General features: G+C 38.9%; 1 protein-coding gene across 8 annotated transcripts in view; it reads left to right on the top strand.

Annotated features, from left to right (window-relative positions):
* The window catches only part of ARHGEF10 (Rho guanine nucleotide exchange factor 10), a 116,850-nt gene that overhangs the window by 30,487 nt on the left and 64,097 nt on the right, over positions 1 to 22,266 (top strand). For 6 of the 8 annotated variants that reach the window (XM_074819940.1, XM_074819935.1, XM_074819938.1 and 3 more), the window contains 12 exons: positions 915 to 1,085; positions 2,396 to 2,686; positions 3,943 to 4,006; positions 5,169 to 5,248; positions 6,339 to 6,395; positions 9,049 to 9,212; positions 12,376 to 12,492; positions 13,710 to 13,824; positions 15,729 to 15,841; positions 19,613 to 19,690; positions 19,908 to 20,087; positions 21,390 to 21,506. In XM_074819940.1, the coding sequence (XP_074676041.1) occupies positions 915 to 1,085; positions 2,396 to 2,686; positions 3,943 to 4,006; positions 5,169 to 5,248; positions 6,339 to 6,395; positions 9,049 to 9,212; positions 12,376 to 12,492; positions 13,710 to 13,824; positions 15,729 to 15,841; positions 19,613 to 19,690; positions 19,908 to 20,087; positions 21,390 to 21,506 (1,547 nt within the window). The remainder of the gene's footprint in view (positions 1 to 914; positions 1,086 to 2,395; positions 2,687 to 3,942; positions 4,007 to 5,168; positions 5,249 to 6,338; positions 6,396 to 9,048; positions 9,213 to 12,375; positions 12,493 to 13,709; positions 13,825 to 15,728; positions 15,842 to 19,612; positions 19,691 to 19,907; positions 20,088 to 21,389; positions 21,507 to 22,266) is intronic. The other 2 variants (XM_074819943.1, XM_074819942.1) reach the window with 1 other exon arrangement.

Raw genomic sequence — 22,266 nt, 5'->3', positions numbered from 1 at the left:
AGCTGCTCTGGCTATGCCTCCTCTGTGCAGTGTCTCTGACAGAAGCTTTGGATGCTGTGAGCAGGTTTCTCGTGATGTGAACGCACAGCAAAAACAGTGATAGGTAGGGCAGTGAGGGAGTTTAAATCTTCATGAATTCTCCAGAATCCTGCAGGTAAGAACAATAGCATGGAGGGAAGCTGCCCAGCGCTTCTTTCTTCTCCCCGTCCCCAGCCCTACGTACAGTGCCAAATCTGTGTTGTAGAGTCTTCACAAGCAAAGACAAACAAACCACTCCATGCTTCCACCTCCTATCGGTATTAAGGTGTAATTATTTCAGCCATTACTACTTCAAAGGTAAGAACAGAAAAGTCAGCCCCCTCCACCTCCACTAAAGTGCACCTTGTGTGTGGTAGTAGGGCTAATAGCATGCTGCATAAGGTCATTAGTTTAAAACTATCTCAGATTGGAGTAGGAAAACTGATCTGCTGGTCCCTCATAATATGTGTGAAACAAGTTACCGTCACTGGCATTGTGACACTGTTAAGAAAGGATAGACTTAGAAGTTTGGGTTAGAAAGGAAAAATGACTTGAAGTTATAAAGTCCCAAAGTCACTGTACAAATAAATTAATCTGTGAACTCTACTTGTTTAAAGTATCTGCTACTTAAGTGTTTTCCTAAAAATGTTCTGGTTTTGGTTCACTATGGCAAAAGCAAGGGTTTATTTATTATCACTTCTTAATTGATTTCTAAGTATTTTCATTGTGTACACTACAGGATTGATTGAAAACTGCATGAAGATATCTTGTTCTGTTCCAGTAACCTAAAAATCTAAGGGTTCATTGTATAAGCTTCATTTGTAATATGGAACACTTACTGGTCCCATGAAATCATTATTAAGAGCAAACAACAAAAAGCATGTCTTTCTGCACAGTTCTAGAGCATGAACCAAAAGCCACAGGTACGAACGACGAAGAGGAGGATGAGGGAGAACAGTTTGACTTTGACAGTGGAGATGAGATACCAGAAGCAGACAGGCAAGCCCTTGTGCCACCTCCTCCTGGTCCTGGAAATGACATAGAGCACCAAGAGGTTAACGCCACAGGTAAGTCAGCCTGTCAGGCTGCGCCTCTGCTAGGCTATATAGTGAAGACTGGTTACAGGATGCATTTTCTTGGCGATGCAATAAAAATACTTATAAAAAGAGGTTTTCATGGAAATATCATACAAGTGTTTTGAATATTCCTTCTAGTTACAGTCATGGCAGATTTGACAAGGCAAATATGACCATCCCATGTAATTCCTGTGAGGTTTCCCATCCAAACCAATGGATTGGTCTCAGTCACAGTGCCATGCTACAGGAAAACTTTATGCCCTTGCAGCTTTAATGGCCTGTGGATGGCTTGAGATAAGCTGCTTTCACAGCTAAGCTTGCTGGTTGCTGATCTCAAGATGACGTGCATAAGAATAAATGGAGTTAATATATGAATTTTGTTCATAAACAGAAGTCTTATTTTATTAAACAGAACATTTATTACAACATGTGCAGATGTTCCCAGTGCTGAGGTGTAGGCTGGAAATTGCTGTATTCTGCTCAGATTGACAACAGGTGATTTTACTGACTTTGATCCAATTTCCTTTTGTAAGCAGAGTCATTGTGCTCATGGCAATTGAAGATGGAGAACTCTTCAGGTGACTATGCAGTTTGACAACCTGGAACTTAAACACTATCTTTCCCTGAAAATTTGTTGCTCGCTCTTTTGTGAAGTTGTACTTACAGCTCAGAAACTTTTGATTGCTTGGGCTGCAGTTCTGCAGCTCGCTTCAGAGGGGCCTTTGGTTCTGCTGTACCTCAGCTTGTCTCAAGGAATATCAGGAACTTTGTGTAACAGAAAATAATTTCTTTTCAAAGAGGACAACTTTGAAAGTTATTTTGTTTCCCCTTTTTTTAACAAAGCATTTTCAGGACTGTTCTTCAAGGAGTGTCCCTCCAGAGAACTTTTTCTCTCCTCATGGCTATTCCTAAAATTTTTCTTGTATTTGTGTTTTGTAAGATCCAAATTCATCTAGAATCCAGATTTTAACCTTCAGGGTTTAAGCCTGTTTTGAGACGTGTGCTTATGACAAGCAAAAGAGGGCCCTGGCTACTTGTCAGAAATCCTTCTATTCAGGATTTTGAATCCAGTTATTTTTCCATAGGCATCCTTGTAACCCAGCTTGTTTTGCTGCTGTTGCATTCCTCATCTGTAGAATGGGAAGGATACCACTACCGTGTGGGAATTTTGAGTTGTAGATTGTAAGCAATATAGTAAGGATCATATTAGTGTTTAGGATGTTTGCAAAGAGCAAAATTAAGCGGCTTGAACGGGTATGAAAAATTAAACTTCATTTTTTTGTTTGATTTTTCAACTACAGGGGTTGATAATGTAGAAGACAGTGAGAAACTACGGACATCAGAACCTGCAGTGGACGGCACTCCAGCCAAAGTAAATCCCTACTCAGTCATAAATATTTCGCCAATCCAAGACAAGGATCCATCCTCATCACCAGAACCAAGTCCTCAAGATGAATGTCCAAGTCCAAACTTGTCTGGTGGATATTCTGTTCCTGTTCCCTGTGGCTATGCTGTGCCATCTAATTTACCTTTGCTACTGCCAGCATACTCCAGTCCTGTCATAATACGCAGTGTTTCTGTAGATGAAGAAGGTACTGTATTTACACACCTTAGTTTATTTGAAGGGGAATCCTCGTCTAACTTCAGTTACCTGTGCTGTTTTGTAAATGATTGTGTAGCACTCAGCCTGGACACGTGCGGGAGATTTTGTGTCAAAATAGAAAAAGAACTCTATTCTGCAGTATGAACTAAAATTTCTTGTCAGACTTGGAAGAAAAACGACAGTTTCTTTAAAATTAAAAAAAAAAAGGAAAAACGTTCCTATGGGACTTTGCTTGCTGTACCAGGATTGAGATATCTAAGTAAAGATCCATAAAAAAAATCAAATATACATGGTCAGTTTTTTCTCAACCCTTCTTTAAGTTGGTGTTGCTTGACCTTTGTTTTGCTGGCACCATATTATAACATGTAGTACAAGGGAAGACTCCTGTCTTATCTTGCCATTAAGAGTGATTAATGCTAATTCTCTTTTAATGTCATGAAATAATTTCCAGAGCCATACTTCAGTGTTCAAGCCAAATGGTTTCTTCTCAGACCTTATGCTTTATCTAGGTCCTAGCAGAGTTCCTGTCCCTTTTACCCTTTCTAGATGCACTTCTGTTTATTTTCCAATCCTCGTGGATTTAGAGTTGCTGTGGGATTTTTTCCTTGATGAATTGATGAATTCTGTTTGTACTTTCATACAATATTAAGATAGAAGAGGAAACTTGAAAGAGACATAACTATGGATTATTACAGAAACAGGAACAATCCCTCATTTTGTAACCAGAATCGGCAAAACTGACAGCTTAATGTCAAGAGACCAGAAGGAACAGAAAGCTCCCCATATCTTGCCTTTTTTTTTCTTTCTTGTATTTTGAATATACTCTTCTTTAGCTAGGCAGCAGTTCTACTGTAATTCCATGTACTGTGATACTTTGTTTTTGCAGCCTTTGCTGTCTACCACTGTTAGGAATATTGGCAAGTAAAAGCAAATGTTTGTGTGGTTGTTAGAGGAATATATGTTTGAGAGATTAGAATTAAATGCATCAGACATTGTAATTTGCTTTTAACAGCTCTTATACCAAATTGCTGTGTCTCTGAATTCTTTCATTTGCAAAAATGAGTAGTGTGAAGAAACTTTTAAATTTTTTTAGATGTGTTTAAGAATAAAAATACTGTATAGAAGTAGATTGTTCATTAGCAATGAACTAGTAAAATCAGTTTCTTATCCTAAAACATACCATTTGAACCACACCAACATTTTATTCCAAACATTTTGGTGATATATTTTTTTTCTACTTAACAGGTACGCAGTCAGCAACTGAAGAATGTCATTATAATTCTGTAAACTCAGAGGAGCCTCAAAATAGGTGATTGCCAGTTCAACATGTTTTAATGATCTGTAAAACTTTAATTCCAAAGAAAGCTTGCATTTGATAAGTATCTGTTTTTCTTGTGTGATGCTTCCATGTTTGATTATTTTCATTTTCTTAAATCCATAACTCTGTGTACCAAAATCAGCACTTATTGAGGTCTTGTATGTATAACTGTGCATGGCATTTTTGAAGGAACTAGGTTTAATTTTTATAGAGTCATAGCAACGTCAGCTGCTGGCAATCTTGTAGTCTAGCCTGCTGCTTTCAGCAGGACCACTGCCAACACACCATTAGATCAGCCATGGCCTTCATAGCTAAGCCTTGAAAACCAAGGATGGAGGTGCTGCAGCTTTCCTGGGCAGTCTTCCCTGCTGTACTACCTTTTGGTGAATTTTTTTTTCCTAATGTCCAAACCAAATCTTTCAATGTGCAGTTTGTTGACCATTTCCCCTGTGTATCATCTGGCACTGAAAAAAAACATCCCCAAAAACCTCAAAACAAACCCAAACAAAAAAACCCCAAACAACCCACCTCTGTATCTCTCAGATAGTTGTAGCTCCTGTTGGATCACCCCATAACATTCTTTTCACCAGACTAAATAAGCTCCATGTCTTCCATCTCTTTCCTTGTAGGCCATGTGCTTTAGTCCCGACTTCAATTTCTCCACTTCTCTCTAGAGGTAGCTTCAATTTCTCCACAACTCTCTAGAGGGGAGTGTTGAGAACACAAAAGTGGACATGCTGCTGCAGCTTCAGCTTTACCAGCACTAGCCAGAGGAGGATAACAGCCTTGTCAAGCCCAATGGCTCCTCATGTAGCCCAGAACGTCTTTAGTCTTATTTGCAGTGAAAGAGCAGCTCTCATTTCACTGCTTTCTGAGAGAGAGTTTTCTGTGTTCTGGTAGAAGAACTCAAAAGGAAAATATTTTTTGAGATTGGAAGGGAAACATTTTCAATTTCTTGACTAAAATTGTCAGACTTAAATAGAATAGATTATTAATCTCCTAATTACATACTGAAGCAGTGTTTTTGAATAATCAGCAGCTTCAGAATGAGATCTGGAAGGCAGCAATATATTTATTGTCTTGTCTTCACAGTTGTTGAAAAACATTGTGGTGTAGATTTTAATGCTTTTATTTTATGGCCTTTTTTTTCAAGTGAAGATAACCAGACCAAGAGAGAGGATGATGCTCTGGCTAAATGGGTTGCAGATCCTGCGAATACAGCATGGATGGAAAGTAAGTATCAATAAGCACAGAAGCAAAAGTATAGAAAATGGTCAATTTTAACTTGTGATCAACAGTGTGTGTGGATTTATCTATTTTAGAGAAATGTCCGTGTTCACATTTATTGTATTTTTTCAGATATGTTCCAGAACATTCAGCGGTGTCATAAAACTGTGTATTTTAGAATAAAGTTAGCACTCACTTGTTTGTGAAGTGCTTTTTGGAGTCTGTGGAATCACTGTCTTAAGGAAATCATTTGACTTCATCGATACTGGTCCGGTGGAAATTTGCTCAAGTTCAGAGTCTGCTCTGTGGCTGTATATGAAATTTTTCTTCTCATGCAGTAACTGGCAAATATGTTCTTGGAGAAGGTGGAAGGGAAGGAATTGCTGCTTTTTCCTGGTTTGTGCCCTTGGCTGGCAGCCGCCCTTTAAACCAGAACAGGGCCCGTGTCATCTGAGGACAGGTTATCTTGCCTGTTCTCAGCTGTTCCCACTGGGCTGGAGATTCATCTTACATATCACTTGAAATGACTAAAGAATTTGCATCCTTGTTCTGCCTCTTAATGAACTACAATGATCATTATATTATTTAGTTTTGGTTCTTTTCAAAAAATGTCTATTACAGCTTCTCTAGAACAGCCCTTGACAAGCACAGAACATGCCATACTGCTGTAAAAAGGAGAGAGAAGTGTTGGCTGTTGAAGTGCATTTCTGTTTTCAGGCTACCAAAGGTCATCATAAACAATGCAGATAAAACTGTGTGAAATTTCACAAATACCTTATACTGGTTTTGTGCAGTATTGCATTATTTGAATGATGAAGAGATGTACTAGCAAAATGCTAGTGGAGAATGAGTTGTATCTCCTTTGTATTCATATGTGCCAATATAACCAGAATTCTTCAGAATATAATAGAATATTTCAGTTGGAAGGGCCATACAATGATCATCTAGTCCAGCTGCCTGACTGCTTCAGGACTGACCAAAAGCTAAAGCATGTTATTAAGGTCATTGTCCAAATGCCTCTTAAACACTGTTTATTGGTCCCATTCAAATTTTAGCAAGTTTCTCATTTGGTTTTTTTTTTCTGTTTTGCTTTTAGACCCAGATGAAGTAATTTATGATGATGTGCCAAGAGAAAATTCAGACTCTGAACCAGGTTTGAGGTCTTTGTAATACAGCCCACATTGGAAGCAGTGCAATATGGAATTATGTGCATGTATACTGAATAGATACATTCACTAAGGACCTAAATTATATGCAAATGGAATTAACACTGTGTCAATAATCAGTAGGTCTTACAAAGTTCAGAATTAAACTAACTCTTGAAAGACTTTATCTCTGCAGGTCTCCTACGCTGCTCTTCTCAGAAGCTGAATTCTACTTTGTTCTATAGATACTGTCCCAAACGCTTGAGTGTTCTGTATATTAGAGAGTTAGTGTTGGGTGTTGTAGCTATGGTGACCTAAACAAGGCAAGGTAGGTAGGAAAAGGGTGTTTTCAATAGTTAAATAATGTATGATAATCCATCATTGTCACAGTTATAGAGACACCTGTTATTTTCTTGAAAGTGGCCCTTCAACATAAAAATACCTGATAGATGGAAGAGGTGATTCAGAGAGGCTGTTTAACTTCCTGACTGTGACTCTACAGAAGTGTTTTATTTTAGCTTTGGAGTGGTCCAGCTCCTGATGGTGTGACCATGTTTGGGAGGAGCAGAATAGATCTTGAAGTACTTGCTGGAGCCAAGATTCTACCTTTACTGGGAATGGTGGAGCTAGGGCTCAAGAAGCTTATTTGAATAAGCTCAGATTTGTTTTGGAGTTTTTGGTTATAGTGAAGACTGTCTTTAAAGATTGGTTGCTGCTAACTGATTTTGTGTTTGAGTGGATTGACTTATTAGGAACTCAACATCTACTTGTCATGGCTCTCAGAATGTGTAGTGTTTGATACTGAAGTTGTTAATGATTCAAGAAAACACTTAATCTTCCTTGTGTGAAAATCACATTTATCTTTATAGCTGTAACATTTTAATTTCTTGTCCTTAGTGGTGTTCAGGCAAGGTGATTTACAAATTATAACTGAAATTTGTTTCATTTATTATTTGAAAGTATTATGTTACATTTGTGACTTGAATGCTTTTATTACTGGAAGGTCTCTCCATGGACTGTACTGCTTGGGCAGGGACATCTTTGCAGTGTTGCTGCTCAGTCAGGAAACATGTACACCAAGGCCAGGAGGCTGAGCTGGGGAGGGATATGGGACATGCAGCAAAGATCTGCTGAGCATCTTGGTCAGAATTTTCAGCTTAACCCAAAAGACATCAATTAAAATTTTGGCTTTCCGTTTGTCCCCAAAGACATTGAAAGATTCTGAGAAAATAGGTAGTGAGGTAAACTTCATCTTTGTACATGCATGATCTTGATATTTATTAATTGTATATTTTGTCAGGGGGACACAACTATTCAAAAAATGTCACAGTCAGAGCTCAGTCTACATTAGCACGTGGACAAGAAAAGTCCAACAAATCGCTGGGTAAATCCTGTCCCAATACTGATATTGCAAAAGTTTGACTTATAAAAGTCTTGACTTATTTTGACTTGTGATGATTCTCTTAAATTATTCATTGTGCTAGATTACCCCTAAAATGTCATCTTCAGTAACTATATTTTAAGGACAGTCTTGATATGCATGGAGGTTTTAAAAAAAAAAAAAAAAAAAAAAAATTTCTTAAAATTTGATTCTTCCAAACTAGAGGAAATTCCTCTGTGTTAATTATAATTTAGTTAATGGTAATATTAGAATATTATTATTGCTGAAAATGTAGGTTTTAAATCACAGAATCCAGGGTTTAGATGCATGTGTAAAATATGTCAGCTTTTCTTTCAAGTATATTTTTTTCTCAATTTAAATAAAACTTCAATCTTAAATTATGAAAGCACAACTTTTGTTTACTGAATTTAATATGAGACAGTTTAAATGCTGCATTATAACCTCTGACAGTAGGGATCCCTGGCAGAAGTGTCCACACTTCTCTACTTGAAATGACAAATGATGTTGTTATGTAGAGTGCGTGCCTGTTTACTGATAAGTAATTGGCACTAAAAATTTTCCATTTTGTTTTGAGTCAGTTTGTTGTACTTGACATCTGTGCCAACGAAAATACCTGTGTCTTTAACAGGTAATACTTTGGTCAGCCTTTGCAATATCACTTTCTGTATCTTGAAAAGGTTAATACTTCAAGCTCTTGGACTAGATTATGATGGGTAAGGCAACCTGAAGATATGGGAGACTACTAATGATTGGTGGAGTTGCAAGAATGACGAGTCATAAAATATCATAGTGTAACATGTTTCTTGCTACTGTGGTCTGATCTGTTCTGCTTGAAGTAGTGACATTTTCCTTTGATTCTTGTAATGTTTTAGCATTTGTCATTTAAGCTGATGATGAAGATGTTCCTAGGGACAAGTGGCAGGCTTGCAAATGGAAGGATGCTTCTCAGTGCAGACGTGTGTTCACAGCTACAGTTTGAATTTCCTTTGAATTTCTTCTAAAACATGTTGTGGGATTTGGACATAAGTGCAGTTTGAGAAGGGCATGTTTTTAAAAGGATTGTGGTGTGTACCCATAACACTGTCCTCTTTTAGCACTCTGTTTCAACAGCTATTTGAATATTGGACTTAACTCACACTTAAAAATGTGCATACAATAGTCTGTATATTTCTTTATAGTACATGCTGAACAAGTTTTTTTGGTGTTTAAGCAATCACAAATTTCAGTGTAGCTTTTTTAATTTGGTTTAATTCTTGCAGAGGAAATGATTTATGATGACGTTGAAAATGGTGATGATGGTGGAAACAGCTCGCTGGAATATGGGTGGAGTTCAAGTGAGTTTGAAAGCTATGAAGAACAGAGTGATTCTGAGTGTAAAAATGGAATTCCCAGCTCCTTTTTGCGAGGCAATCACAAGAGACATGTATGTATCCTGCCATGCTGCTCAGTCATTGAGGTTATCCTGATTTCCAACACTTGACTTTCTCACCTGTATTTCCCTTCTCCTCAATTCAGTTTCAAATGCCAACAGCATCTTTTTAAAGGAGACATGAATCAGTGTGGGAGTGACAGTCCACAACAAAATGGAACAGGGAGAAGATAAAAATATTAAACAGAAGCTCCTTAAGAAAGAAAAAACTCAGATTGGATAAAAGTGAAATTTAAAAATTCATTATTTTTTCTTGTGAGCAGTTCCTCACCTTTTCTTCTTTTGCAGCTGCTGGATTAGTGTAAGTGGTAAATGAGTGTGGAAAATAATGTGAAGAACAAATGGGGGTAAACCTGACAAGACTTGAAGTTTTGGGATCCTTCAGGTTCTCAAAAGTCACAAAACTATTCACCAGTGTTCCTTACCTTTCAGTCTTATATCTGGATCACTTTGGTTGTTTGAAGGTGACAGAGCTTAAAAAAAAAAAAAAAAATCCTGAAAATAAAAGGGTTCTGTGATCAAAGAGAAGTCTGTAACATTTATTAAGGAGAGAAGAGAGGTGGCGTGATTAAAATGATCCATTTGTGACACATCTCTGGTCTAGTGTCTTTGGCTACATCCATGCTACAGGAAGCAGGAAGACACTGACGCCATGGATGCCTGCCCTTGCTGCGTGTATCTCATTGCACCTCGGGAGGAGCCCTGGGCTGCTTCAGCTTCTCTCCTTCTGCCCTTGTGCCCTCTCTGTGTGAGGGAAGCCTTGCCTGGGACTTGGGCAGCCTCCCACTGCCAGTTCCTGCTCTGAGCACGTGGAGGACAGGGGTGCAGGGCACTGGGAACAGGCAGGGCCAGGATCAGTGCCTGGAGTCACTGCAAAATTCTCAGGGTCCCCCAGTGTGCTGGCTGGGGATAGACACCCAAGGGCCACTCCACAGCTGTGTACTGTTGGCTGCTCCAGTACCCCGGGGCTGGAGGATGTACAGCTAGCAGCCAGGGTCTTCTTCCATGGGACCCATATTTTCATGTTACAGGTTTCTTATCTTGATGAGAATAAAAGTCTTACTGTCTGTTTCCCTCCAGTACACATTATCTGCTCTCCCCCCACCTCCATCCTTGCTGCCAGCCCTTTAGAAATCAGGGAACAAGCAATTAACTGCAAGACTTGAGCCCACTGAAATCAGCACTTTGTAAGCTGACTGCTCATCTTCTGGTTTTGTTTTGGTTTTGTCTTGACAAGTTTAAACTATTGCAGCTATTTCTCTCTGGGGAGTTTTTAAACTAGACTGGAGAAAACTGAGTTGTTTGGGTTTTTTTAATACCTTTGGAAGAGACGAGGAAATTACTTTGCATGTGAGTGTGTAAGTCTTAACATGGCTGCTGGTTTGATTTGCGTTTTTTTTTAATCTGTTCCTGTTATCTGTAGCTTCAGCTTTGGCCATAGTCATAGGAATCTATTTACACATGTGCACAAAGCAAGGTTTAAAGCCATTTTTTAAACACTTATAAGTACTCTTTGATCTGTTGGCAGTGGGTTGAGAGTGATGGTGCCAGGATCAGACACACAATGTCTGAGCAAGAGATCGAGAAGTAGCGGGAGGAGAGAAGTGTGCTTGGGGGGTACTGCACTGCAGCTGACTTCCAAGCCTGTGACAAAAGGTTTTGACAATTGCTTTGTGAGGATGGGGATGTGGAGCCTAGGAACACATTAGTTGGTCCATAGAAAAGTCAGAGAGGCCGCTGCACCTGGATAGGTTACTGGGAGGTGGGAAAGTCAGGAAACTAGAGAAGGGATTTTGCAGAGAATGAGGAAAAACAGATACTTTAAGTTTGCTGAAAGAAAAAAACCCACAACAAACCCAAACAAAAAAAACCCCTAACCAACTGACCAAAACAAAAAAACACCCAACCCTCCCTCCCTGCACCAGCACTTCAGCACAGGCAGAAACTATTCCACTTTATACCTTTTCTCTGTATCCATTCTTTGCACTAGCTTTCACTTCTCCTCAGGTCTTGTGGTGGATGTTTTTCCCAGGACATCGTCTTCTGTAGCCTTTCAGAGTCTACGAGGGACTTGCCTTGCTTATTATTTTTAGTGTCTGTTGAAAAGTATGGGAAGGTTGGAGGTGGGAATTTATTTTTAAATGCTGATATGACTTCCCTCAAAGTCACGTTAGTCACTTTTTCATCATGACTCTTATTTTTTTTTTTAAAGATGGAAAGGTTTTTGTGCTGTTAAATATTTCTAGTCTGTGAACCAGATGCTGTTGTTAATTATACTGCTGTAATGCCAGAATCATCATGTTAGAGGTAATCGCATCCTGACCGAGCCTAGTTGAGCTAAATGTTGGACCTGTCCCTTTGTTTTCAACTCAGTAGGCCTCCTCTTTCCTGATGCTTTCATCTCTTGCCAAATAACTCTGTTGACATCAAGCTGAGAGTTTTTTCATTGGAATTCCATTATAAGGTGCACTAAATATTTTCTTTTATTTTTTCTGGTTACGTTTTAACCTCTCGTATCTGGCTTTTTCAAAACTTTAACAAATGTTAATTAGTATTCCAGAGCATTTCTCTGCAATAGTTTCCTTTCCTTACAAATGTACGAGATGGTTACACCCATGGTCATACAATGCTATGATAGATGCACGTGGAAATTACAAGACTGTGCCTCCTTCCCTTTAGTGTCTCCTTAACCAACTTGCTGGCACTGTCAATCTCCATCTTCTTAGGTGCCAGTAGTGTCCACAGGTTCTTCAGCCTTTGAGAATTCTCCCGATTCACTGTTTTGAAGGATAGTCAAAAATATACTCACTAGGGTTTGTCCTCCAACGAATGATGCTCGTGGTTAAAGCTGATGTGTTGTTTCCATACGGTTTATAAGAGATATGCACAATACAGTTAATACACAGTTAGCTTAGCCTAAGTGACTTTGCCTCTCTCTTTACATAGTTGCCAGTGTAGTAGAAAGGTGCCTGGCTGAGTTTCGGAAAGTTCAGTGATGCACTGGAGTGATGGTCCATTTGACAGGTTGGAGCTTCCATAAATGATAATTTTCCCTCAGTTGGCAGATGGGGAAATATGCATGATATATGCAAGTACTTTAGCATGAAGTTTGCACTACAGGATTTTTGAAAAGACTGTGTCTTTTTATACACTGTAGCTTTCTCATGACCTAACGCGTTTAAAGGAGCATTATGAAAAAAAGATGAAAGATTTGATGGCAAACACTGTGGGAGCAGTAGAGATTCAGCAACTAAAGCAAAAACATGAGCTGAAGGTAGTGTAGTTGATTTTTGTAACTAGCTATGTTTAAATGATTGCTTTTCCAATACAGACAATGTTGTCTTTTTCTTTTAATAACTTGAAAAAAGTGGACAATAATTTGTATGAAATGAATTCTGAATGTGCTGGATTTTTATTATTATGCAGTTTGTCCTAAGTACTTTGTTAAGGACATTTTCTCATGCTTATTTTTAATGGTAACACTTTCAAAAGACAAGGTAGGGCATTGTCCTTCCCTGCTGGCTAGTGCCCTTATCCCAGAGCATGAACCAGGTGTACAGTCCTGGGACCTCTCCAAGACCCGGGTGAGCTCCACAGGGCTAGCCTGACCCTGGCTCTCCAGCCACACAGGATCAAATTGTGGGAGTCAATCTCCCTGCTCTCCATTCTGAATGGAGGCAGTATTAAAAGGCTGAGTTTTTGCTAAAAGCTTCAGCTCAAACTGAGAAATTGATTGCAGCAAGACAGCTTTGTTTGTGTTCTGATGCTACTGATCATGTCAGCACAGCTCTGACAGTAGTGGGGATTTTTTGCTGTGGTGACATTTTTGGAAAGCAAAAGTACAAAGCAGGGGTTTTTTTTAATAAACATTTCCTAGCGAAACAACACTCCATTTTTTTTCCATATTTTTTTTTTCTGTAGTAATGTACTATAAAATTATGTAATTCTTAATTAAGTCAACTTATTTCTTCAGTCAATGAAATTATTAGTTGTAACATTTTCTGCAAAACAGTGTTTATTTAAGAATATAGTTAATATAGAACTGAGCCTAGGAGATTAGGTCAGAAACACTTTGGCAGAGATAGTGGGACATTGGAAGATGAACAAGAGCCCTGGCCATTAATGACCTGTTCGTAGTATTTATTTGTTATATGATGTAAAGCCAAGCATTTGAGACTATTTTGAGTTCAGATGTTAGATTCAGAAGAGTTAAGCATTTCTGCTATTTTAGGCTTGCATACAATATTGCCATGAAGTAAGTCCCTTTCTCCAGGTTTGATTTTATTAAGAAAAAGTACAGGTGCTCAGATCTCAGCTTTGATGGATCTGTGTACTTACTATATATTCCTTTGACTTTGGGCTATATTTATAGCATAAACTACTTGACAGTGTTCTTTCTAAAGCTATTTTGGTCAAAAGTATTTTGCATGGTATGCTCAAATGCGTTCCTATTATTCACTGAACATGTAGACTGTATTTTTTATCTTACAGATGCAAAAACTTATGAGAGCTGCTAGAGAAGGTACCAAAGATGGGCTCGAAAAGACAAAAGCAGCTGTGAAAAAGGGTCGTTCTTTCATTAGAACAAAATCTTTTATTTCTCAAGGTATGTGCCAATTATACTGTCTTTGTTACTCTCTTCAGTCATTTCTGAGAAAGGAAGTGAATAGCCTAGCAGGCTTCTGTACTGAGAGCTGAGTACTGCATGCATGAAATCAGCTTTATAGCAATAAAATATGGTGGAATATCCAGTTCACATGAGAGTATGGTCAATGCATCTTGACTAGTTTTAGGTTGGGGGCAAGAACCTGAGTGATGTGAGAAAACTGAGGACCACAGAGAAGGGTCTGCTTAAAAACAACAAAAATAAAAAATCCCATCAAACAGTGTCATAGAGACTATCTAGGTACACATATATGGGAGTATGGAAATTATCTTAAGTTACTAAGTCTGTCCAGTTCCCTCCATGAAGTAACTCCTGAAGGTCAGGAAATTATGGTGTTATGACATGGTTTTCAGTGGAGTGACAGTTGACTATCCCTCTCATGGCCGAGGGATAACAAACATTTTTCATGCTTAAGAGTGGAAGTAGATGAGACTGTTCTGCTTTATCACAGTTTGATGATTTTTGATGAAAGCTGAGTTTGAATTGGGAAAACAGAAAGTGGTCTAAAATCAAAAAGCTGAAAGTTTTTGTGTTCTTTCTCTAGTTAAGAACAAATGTCAGCCCTCTGTTATGAGCCTCAGCAGCAGGAGTCCACAGTTAATTTTTGCAAGAGGCAGGGGATAGTAACTGAACACAAATTTATTTCTTCTTCGGGATAAGTTTGAGAGGTAGTATGTCTTTCTGCTCAACTTTCTGCCCAACTAATTGAATGGTTGTAACTTCAGAGCTTACAGAACTACAATGTTAGGAAGCTAAAGCCACAAGGCTGGAACAAGACATTTTTAGTGAGCAAGCTAACATAAAGTGTCATCCTATCTGTAAGGACCAGGACGTGTCTTGTATCCCTGTTATGGCCTCTAACTGCTTCTGAACTTACCTAATTCACAGACAGAAAATAGAAAGTTATTTGCGCAAACTTTAATGGTCAAAAGGTGTTCTCAACTTCTTGCTGTTGCACAGGAGAAAATGATCTGCTTCAGCAGGGCAATGTTACAAGGACCCGGCATTCCTCCTTACATTTCTAGAAGTTCGGTAGCAGAGACAGGGTATCTGTGGATGGTTTAATCCCTAAACCACTTAGCAAATCATCAGGGAGCTAGTGACAAATTTGTCGAATAAACTCATGAATTCCTCCCAGCCAACAGATCTGCTTCCCTTTTTTTTTTTTTTTTTTTTTTTTTTTTTTCCTAAAACACGGTTCCTCATACTGTTCTTTATCTGTTCTTTGTCCCTGTCTGTGTCTTTGGCTGGCTGCATACTGCCACCTATCACTGTACTTTGGTGGTGCTTTTTGCGTAAAATTAGTATGTAGGGAGCAATGCAGAATCCCTTACGCTCATTTCTGATGAAACCCAACATTTTGCTACATTTGGCTACTTAGTTCAGTTACAGAAGGGTGTATGGAATTTTTTAAGCTGGATCATATTATGTGTGTGTTTAATTTCCCAAAGGGCATTTATTTCAAAACTGCTGGCCCTGGAGCTGCAGTATTTTAACCCTAATTGTCATGTCCTGCACTCTGGACAGCCCTGTTCTCCTGGCTGTGAAGAGAGAGTAGAGGTCAAGCAAAAGGTGCATAGGCTGTCTCCTGCTCTGTGGATTTTAGGATTTTGAGATACCTTTGAAAGATATTGTGTATTAGAACCACTATTGGTAGTGGTATTTATGTGATTTCACAGGTGATACAGACGTGGGTGATACAGAAGTGGGAAATTTCTTCGGCAAGTGAAAATAAGACTGCCGTGTAATTACTGTGCTTGGATGATAGGATCTTTGCTTTATTTTTTTTCTTCTTTCAATCAATGTTGTAAAAGTTGGCATTTTGGTTATTCAATTATTTGTAGATCATAGATCATCATGTCTGGAAGAAGAGGAGCTAAATTTATTTATTGATGTGGACTGTATGCATACAGAAGCCATTATGACTCCTATGCCTGAAGGATTATCACAGCAGCAGGTAGTAGGCTTTTGGAAATACGGTCTTCTGCATTTTTCCTCTCCTTCAGCTCTATGTCAATGGCTCCCAGGTGCCTTGCTCTTCAAACATATTGGCGTTTAACATAAATAAAGTGGACATCAAATTCAGAACTGAATAAGTAGCTTATTGAAAATTGGTATGTGTACGTATATTTGCATCAGTCCTGAATTCAGCCAGAGATGCAAAATGCTGGTTTGCATTATAAAATTATCTATAATAACTATATTGTTTTCCCACCTGAACACTTAAACTAAATGTGATGGTTTTGAGTGAAAAAAAATAATTTAAACATTTCTATTGAGTCAGAAGACATTGTTCCAGGTGCTCCAGGTTTTCTGTTTTAAATGTAGAGAATATCCTGTATGCTGTCTGAATCTTAAGTTTTCTCCTGATTAAAAAAACCTTGTTCCCAATAAAGTCAAGTCTACAGAAGAGTATATTTTGCTGTTCTGTACCTCAAACTCTATAGTCACTGTGGAAACCACTTCAAAACCACAGAAATCAGCATCAGTTAGAAATTTTGGCTGAAAATAAACCCTGTGGGTTCATGTTACTGTAGTTATGACAAGTAATAACTATATAGAATTTTTAGCTTCTTGTGGTGTTATGACTTGGTCAGAAAATGAGCAAAAAAACAAACTAGGGGCAGTTGAAGAGACTGGTATAAGTTTTTCCTGTTGCTTGGTGAGGTTTATTTTTCTAATGTGTTTAGCACAGTGAAGTGCTAATCTTGTAACAATGCAACTACCAAACTGTGTTATGTTGCTGTAACATTTAATTATAACATAAGATCTCAGCATCAATCTGAATTGAGATGGGGTTTGAGAGTTTCACTGGGGTTTTTTGTAGGTAATTAAAAATAAATGTACCCTCTTTTGGAAAAATAGAGCGCTCTTGATTTGGAGAAAACTAGTAATTGTTGTGTAGGTCATTCTGTGTGTTGCTTATCTACCCAGGAGGAGCTGCCCGAGAGGGTAGGAATGGAGTTTAGGAAAGCCAAATCTCAGCTTGAGCTACTGAGGTGTGAAGGGCAACAATTAAAGGTTTCTTATATGTACATTGGCAGCAAAAGGAAGGCTAAAAAAAATATGAGTCTGCTGCTTGATGGGTCAGGGACCTAGTGACAAAGGGCGCCGAAAAGACTGAGGTACTCAGTGCCACCTTTGCCTCAGCTTTTACTTGGTGAGGTTTGTCCTCAGGCCTCTGAAACTCCTGAGCCTAGAGGCAGGTCCTGCTGAAATGAAGCATTGCCTGCAGTTAGGGGGTACTGAGGCCAGTTGGATATAGAGGTGTCTGTGGGACCAGGTGGGATAGATTTAAGGGTGCTGAGGGTAAGGCTGTTCTCTGTTGTCTAAGATCACAGTGATCAGAAGACTGGAAAAAAGTAAATGTCACACTCATGCTCAAGAAGAGCAAGAAGGAGGATCCAACTGGCCTTGCCTCAGCCCCTGCAAAGGTGATGGAGCAAATGTTCCTGGGAGCTATTTCTGGGTTCAGAAGGACAGGAGGATGATTGTGAACAGTCAGCATAGGTGGACCAGAGTCCATTTGTGCCTGACCAGCTTGAGTCCCTTGGAGATGAGTGTCTTGTGGACAGAGAATAGCAGAGGATGTCATTTACCTCTGCTTTAGCAAGGCTTTCAGCAGTCTCCTAAAGTACCCTTGTAGATGTATAGGTGAGATATAATTTGTATGGGTAGACTAGAAGGTGGGTGGAAAACAGGCAAGGACACCATGCTCAGAAATTTGTAGTCTGTAGTACAAAGTCCAGTGGGTGACCAGTGTTAGTGGTATCCCTCAGGAGCAGATACAGGGCCTGTGGTGTTTAATGCCTTTGTTAATGATCTGGATACCAGCTGCAGTGCACGTTTGGAGGCAATACCAAATTGGAGGGGTACAGCAGGCCGTGTGTGGGAGGGTAGGGCTGCTGGTCAGTGTGGCTTTGGTGGGCTGAGGTTGACTGAAAAACTCAAGCAGCTCAACAGAGGCCAACACAAGTTCTGGCACTGGGATGGAGTGACCCCGTGCCATGACACAGGCTGGGAGCCAGCAGACTGCACAGCATTCCTGGGCATCCCAGGTGGCTGGAGAGAGTGAAGGTCAGAAATCCCTTCCAACCTGGACTGCTCTGCCATGAACGCACAGACTTTATGAATGTGCTGCTTTTAAACAGCAGGTGGCACGATAGCTTTTGTTTAAAATCTGGTGCCTGTTTAAATATTATGTCCTGGCTCTAACATGTCTCAGTCATGTTAGCTTTTGCTTTGTTTTAATACTGGGACCTGAATTCTTACCATAAGTTGTTTGTTTGCTACTGTTACTAGCAAAAATGTGAATATAAATGCAAGACTTGCATGCAAGTTATGCATATCTATTGCAATAGAGGCACTGTTAAGTATCTATTTTGTGTATTAGAGCCTGAAAACAAATAATTTCTACAGATGTTTAATCTTTTCAGAAGACTGAACTGTGACTAAAAGTGGAGTTAGTATCCTTTACCAGAACAGCTGATACATTATACCAAATATGACACTGCTAAATCCATTCTAAACACAAATTAGACACAATTAATTTGACCATATAGATCTTTAAGCATTTTAAAGCCTTCCTTTGAAATGCCACTACTTGAAAGAAAATTCTCACATAACCTGCACTTAACTTAATAATGCAAAATACAAGTGTGGAGAATTAAAGGCAGCCGTGGCGGTGGAGGCAGGAGGCTGTGGGGATCAGGAGCAGAGAGAAGCAAGTCTGAGATTTGAGTTTCATGGTCATTTAGACTAGCTTAAAATAGCAAAAGAAGCAGTTTTGCCTTCCCTTGTAGTTGTGGGGAGTGGTTTAACCCTGCCCTTGTGCAGTCTTCTCCCTCAGAGTCCTGCTTTTGAAAGCCCTGGGGATGAGCTGGATTAGGAAATGGATTTGCGTGAAAACGAATCCTTAAAACCAGCAAGAAATCTAATCAATAACAGTAAGAAGTTTAAATTTTAAACCAGATCAGTTCCCCAGTCCTTCCTGTCACGTCACCTGCACATGCATACAATGTGCTTTTCAGCTGAATTAGAGAAGCAGGAGGTGGAGGAGGTGTGATAAATAGCCTGTAGTTTGTAAACATGAAATATGGTAGGATTTCCTGAAGCTCTTACAACTCTGTCAGTGAGTATGAATATAGATGAGATGGGATTTTCACATGCATGGTAATGCCCAAAGAAGAATGCTGACTTCCTTAGACACTTTCTCAGTGGTACAGTTTATATGACCTTACCTTAAAAAGACAATTAATGTTTGCTTGTTTGTCCTTCAGGTTACTCCTAATAAATTTATAAAACGTATTACAAAAAGAAAATTAATGTTGAAGACTGATTTTTGAAAACTGGTTACCTATTTTGTTGCAGCAATTCACTGAAGTAGCCAACATCATCTTATACCTATTATCATTTATATTAGTGCCTAAATTTATACATCTAAAATTAAAAGACAAGTTTCAAAAGTAAAGTTTAGGATTGCAACAGTCAGCAGATTGTAGATATAGATACAATTACTGTTGTGTTCTTTAAAATAAGTAATTTTAGAGTAATAGTAAATCTAATTACTTTTGAGGAGGTACAGTGTTATTTTATTACAGTTCCAGTATTGAAATTGCTTTGTGTTTCTTGTGTTTTATTAATGTAAGAATTTTATCATCAGCATTCCCAACTATGATGAACGTGTTACCTGATTAGAGCTTTAGAGAAAACTCTGTTTCTTCAACAGGTTGTGAGAAGGTATATTTTGGGCTCTGTAGTTGACAGTGAGAAGAATTATGTGGATGCTCTCAAAAGAATCCTGGAGGTACCTTAATATTTTTTGCATTTTATAACTTGGAAATTTGAAAAATAATCACATCCTTAAAGATCTGTAGTATGACTCACATAGATTTTGGTACAGATGCTTCATGCCAAATGTTTAGAGACTTTCTGTGTGTATACTGTTACATAAGTTGTTTTCTTTCTGCTTGTAGAAGACCCTTTTTTTGTGTTAAATCTTTTTTTTTTTTTTTTCTCCACAGCAATATGAGAAGCCCCTTTCAGATATGGAACCAAAATTACTGAGTGAAAGAAAACTCAAAATGGTCTTTTATCGAATTAAGGAAATTCTTCAGTGCCATTCAATGTTTCAGATTGCGCTGGCGAGTCGTGTATCTGAGTGGGACTCTGTTGAAATGATTGGTGATGTCTTTGTTGCTTCAGTAAGCAAATGCATCTGAATAGATAATCTGTTTTTAGTTTAGGCTTGTTATTCCAGCTCCATATCTTTCTATCTAACTTGGCCACTTCACTCCTATACTCTCCAATGCCTGTGGCAACTGTCAGAGTATATATGTACCATCCTGGTAAGGAAACTGACACCAACACATGTCTTCAGCTTGGTTGGCAGATATGAAAGGATTGTGGGCAAAATTTTCAGACTTTGATCAAGCTTTTAGACATTTAAGTAAACAGTTTCTTTTCCTAAGGAGATTCACAAACCCACCAAGATTAAGGAGATTGAGGCTCAGCATCTCTTAAAAAGTAGGTAGTCATACATAGTATGTTTGTTGGGAGTAGAAAAAACCACAGTAGGTGATGTCCTAAATCCCTGGGTTTTACCTGAGTCTGGGGCACAAGTAAAGAGTATTTGTAAAACACTATTCCACCCTTAGTGGAAGTCCATCCAGTAAAGGACTGAACTAGCCACTGCTTTAAATCAGATAAAACAAGAAGTGGCCTTGGTTGATAGAAAGACATTGTTCCCACCATGAATGAGTGGACAGAAAAGGCTGCCTACCTGCTGGTTTGAGTGCTTTGTTTTGTTGCCACCCAACTGCTGGAAATTACCACCTTTTCATGCCTGCTGTAAGAGAGCTGGGATCTGTGTCTGAGTGCTTTGACCCCATTTCAATCAAAATGAAACAGTTACTAAAGATTTGCTGTTTAAAGCAAATCTGTCCTGTTTTGACTGAAGCAAGTTAGGTAGTGTTAATGAGGCCAGCTCTGCAGAAGAAAGAGGGATAAAATTACAAAGAAGGCAGTGGGCAATGATCTTACCGTTCACAAGGCCATTTGCAGGCCACACAATCTCTCTTCTTTCTTGGTAAACCCTTACCAGCTGAAGATGGGGCATGAAGGCCCTGCGATTTCGCTGGTTCACCGAATCTGGAAGACAGGCAGCAGTGAGATGATCAGGGCATCTCAGCAGCTGCTTTGAATCTCAGTGGATGCCCTTTGATTGCCCATAGTGCTCAGGCTCTGCCCTAATGTTGTAGCCAAGGTGAAATTATTTCTCTAAATTACATTTTGTAATTCACAGCTGTTACATCTTTAGGTTTCTAACCTGTTTTCTACAGAAGGGTTATTTTGGTCATTGCCAGTATTTCTGTAGATCCAGCACTAGACCAAGAAAAGCCCTTAGCTCCAAGCAAGGCGAGTCCTTAATCGTCAAAGGTCTAGATAGTTATGCTTCTAGGGATATTTTGTATTTATACTTAAGGTTTACCCTTTTATCTTTTCAGTTTTCTAAATCTATGGTATTGGATGCATACAGCGAATACGTAAACAACTTCAGTACAGCAGTAGGGATTCTCAAGAAAACATGTGCCACCAAACCTGCCTTTTTAGACTTCTTAAAGGTGAGTTTGTTCAATCTGAAAACATCTGGGCATATGATATAAATAAGACAGTATAAGTTATAAGTTAAGAGGAAATTTCACTGCTGATACTCTATATTGTGTGACTGTTTTTATGGACTTTGGTTTTATGTTTTATGGGTTTGGCACAAAAAATCTCCAGAGAATTCACTTCCACTACTGTATTTTCAGAATAATAACATGATGTTAGATCTAGGATGTATTTTGAAATGCAGGGTACTTTTGTTGTTGTTCAGATCAGTTTATTGGTGTTTGCATGACTGCACTTAGCAAACCATTGTGATTCTTTCATGTCAGGTGAGCTTCCAATAATAGTTCACCATCTGAAACCTCTTCTTATTTGGAATTTATTTTACTTCTAACTTTTTTATTGTATTGTGCAGAGTAGTGTAACTAGATTTCCATTCCCCAACATTTTTCTAGCATTTTGAAAATCATTATTTCCAATTTGGTGTTGAAATTGAAAGCTTTTTTTCAGAATGCATACTACCCTTCTGATGATGTACATGGAGAGCCTAGTACATGCAGTAGAAGTGCTGTGAATCCCTAGGGTTTCCTACCTTTACAGAGGATACACAAAATTCACTGCAAGGCTTTTAGGCTGCCTGCATCACTGCTGAGGGCCTGGAAGCTCTGCTTGTCCCATTCCCCGAGAGTCCTGGATTGAGTTGTGCCTCTCAGAACTGTTGCCCTGTTAGGTGGGTTGCAGTGGTCCACCAAACACTGGAACTGGGTGCTCTAG

This window comes from Strix aluco, chromosome 3 (assembly GCF_031877795.1).
Source record: "Strix aluco isolate bStrAlu1 chromosome 3, bStrAlu1.hap1, whole genome shotgun sequence".
In the NCBI taxonomy this organism is placed as follows: Eukaryota; Metazoa; Chordata; class Aves; order Strigiformes; family Strigidae; genus Strix; species Strix aluco.
This window is presented reverse-complemented; position numbering and strand designations above follow the sequence as displayed.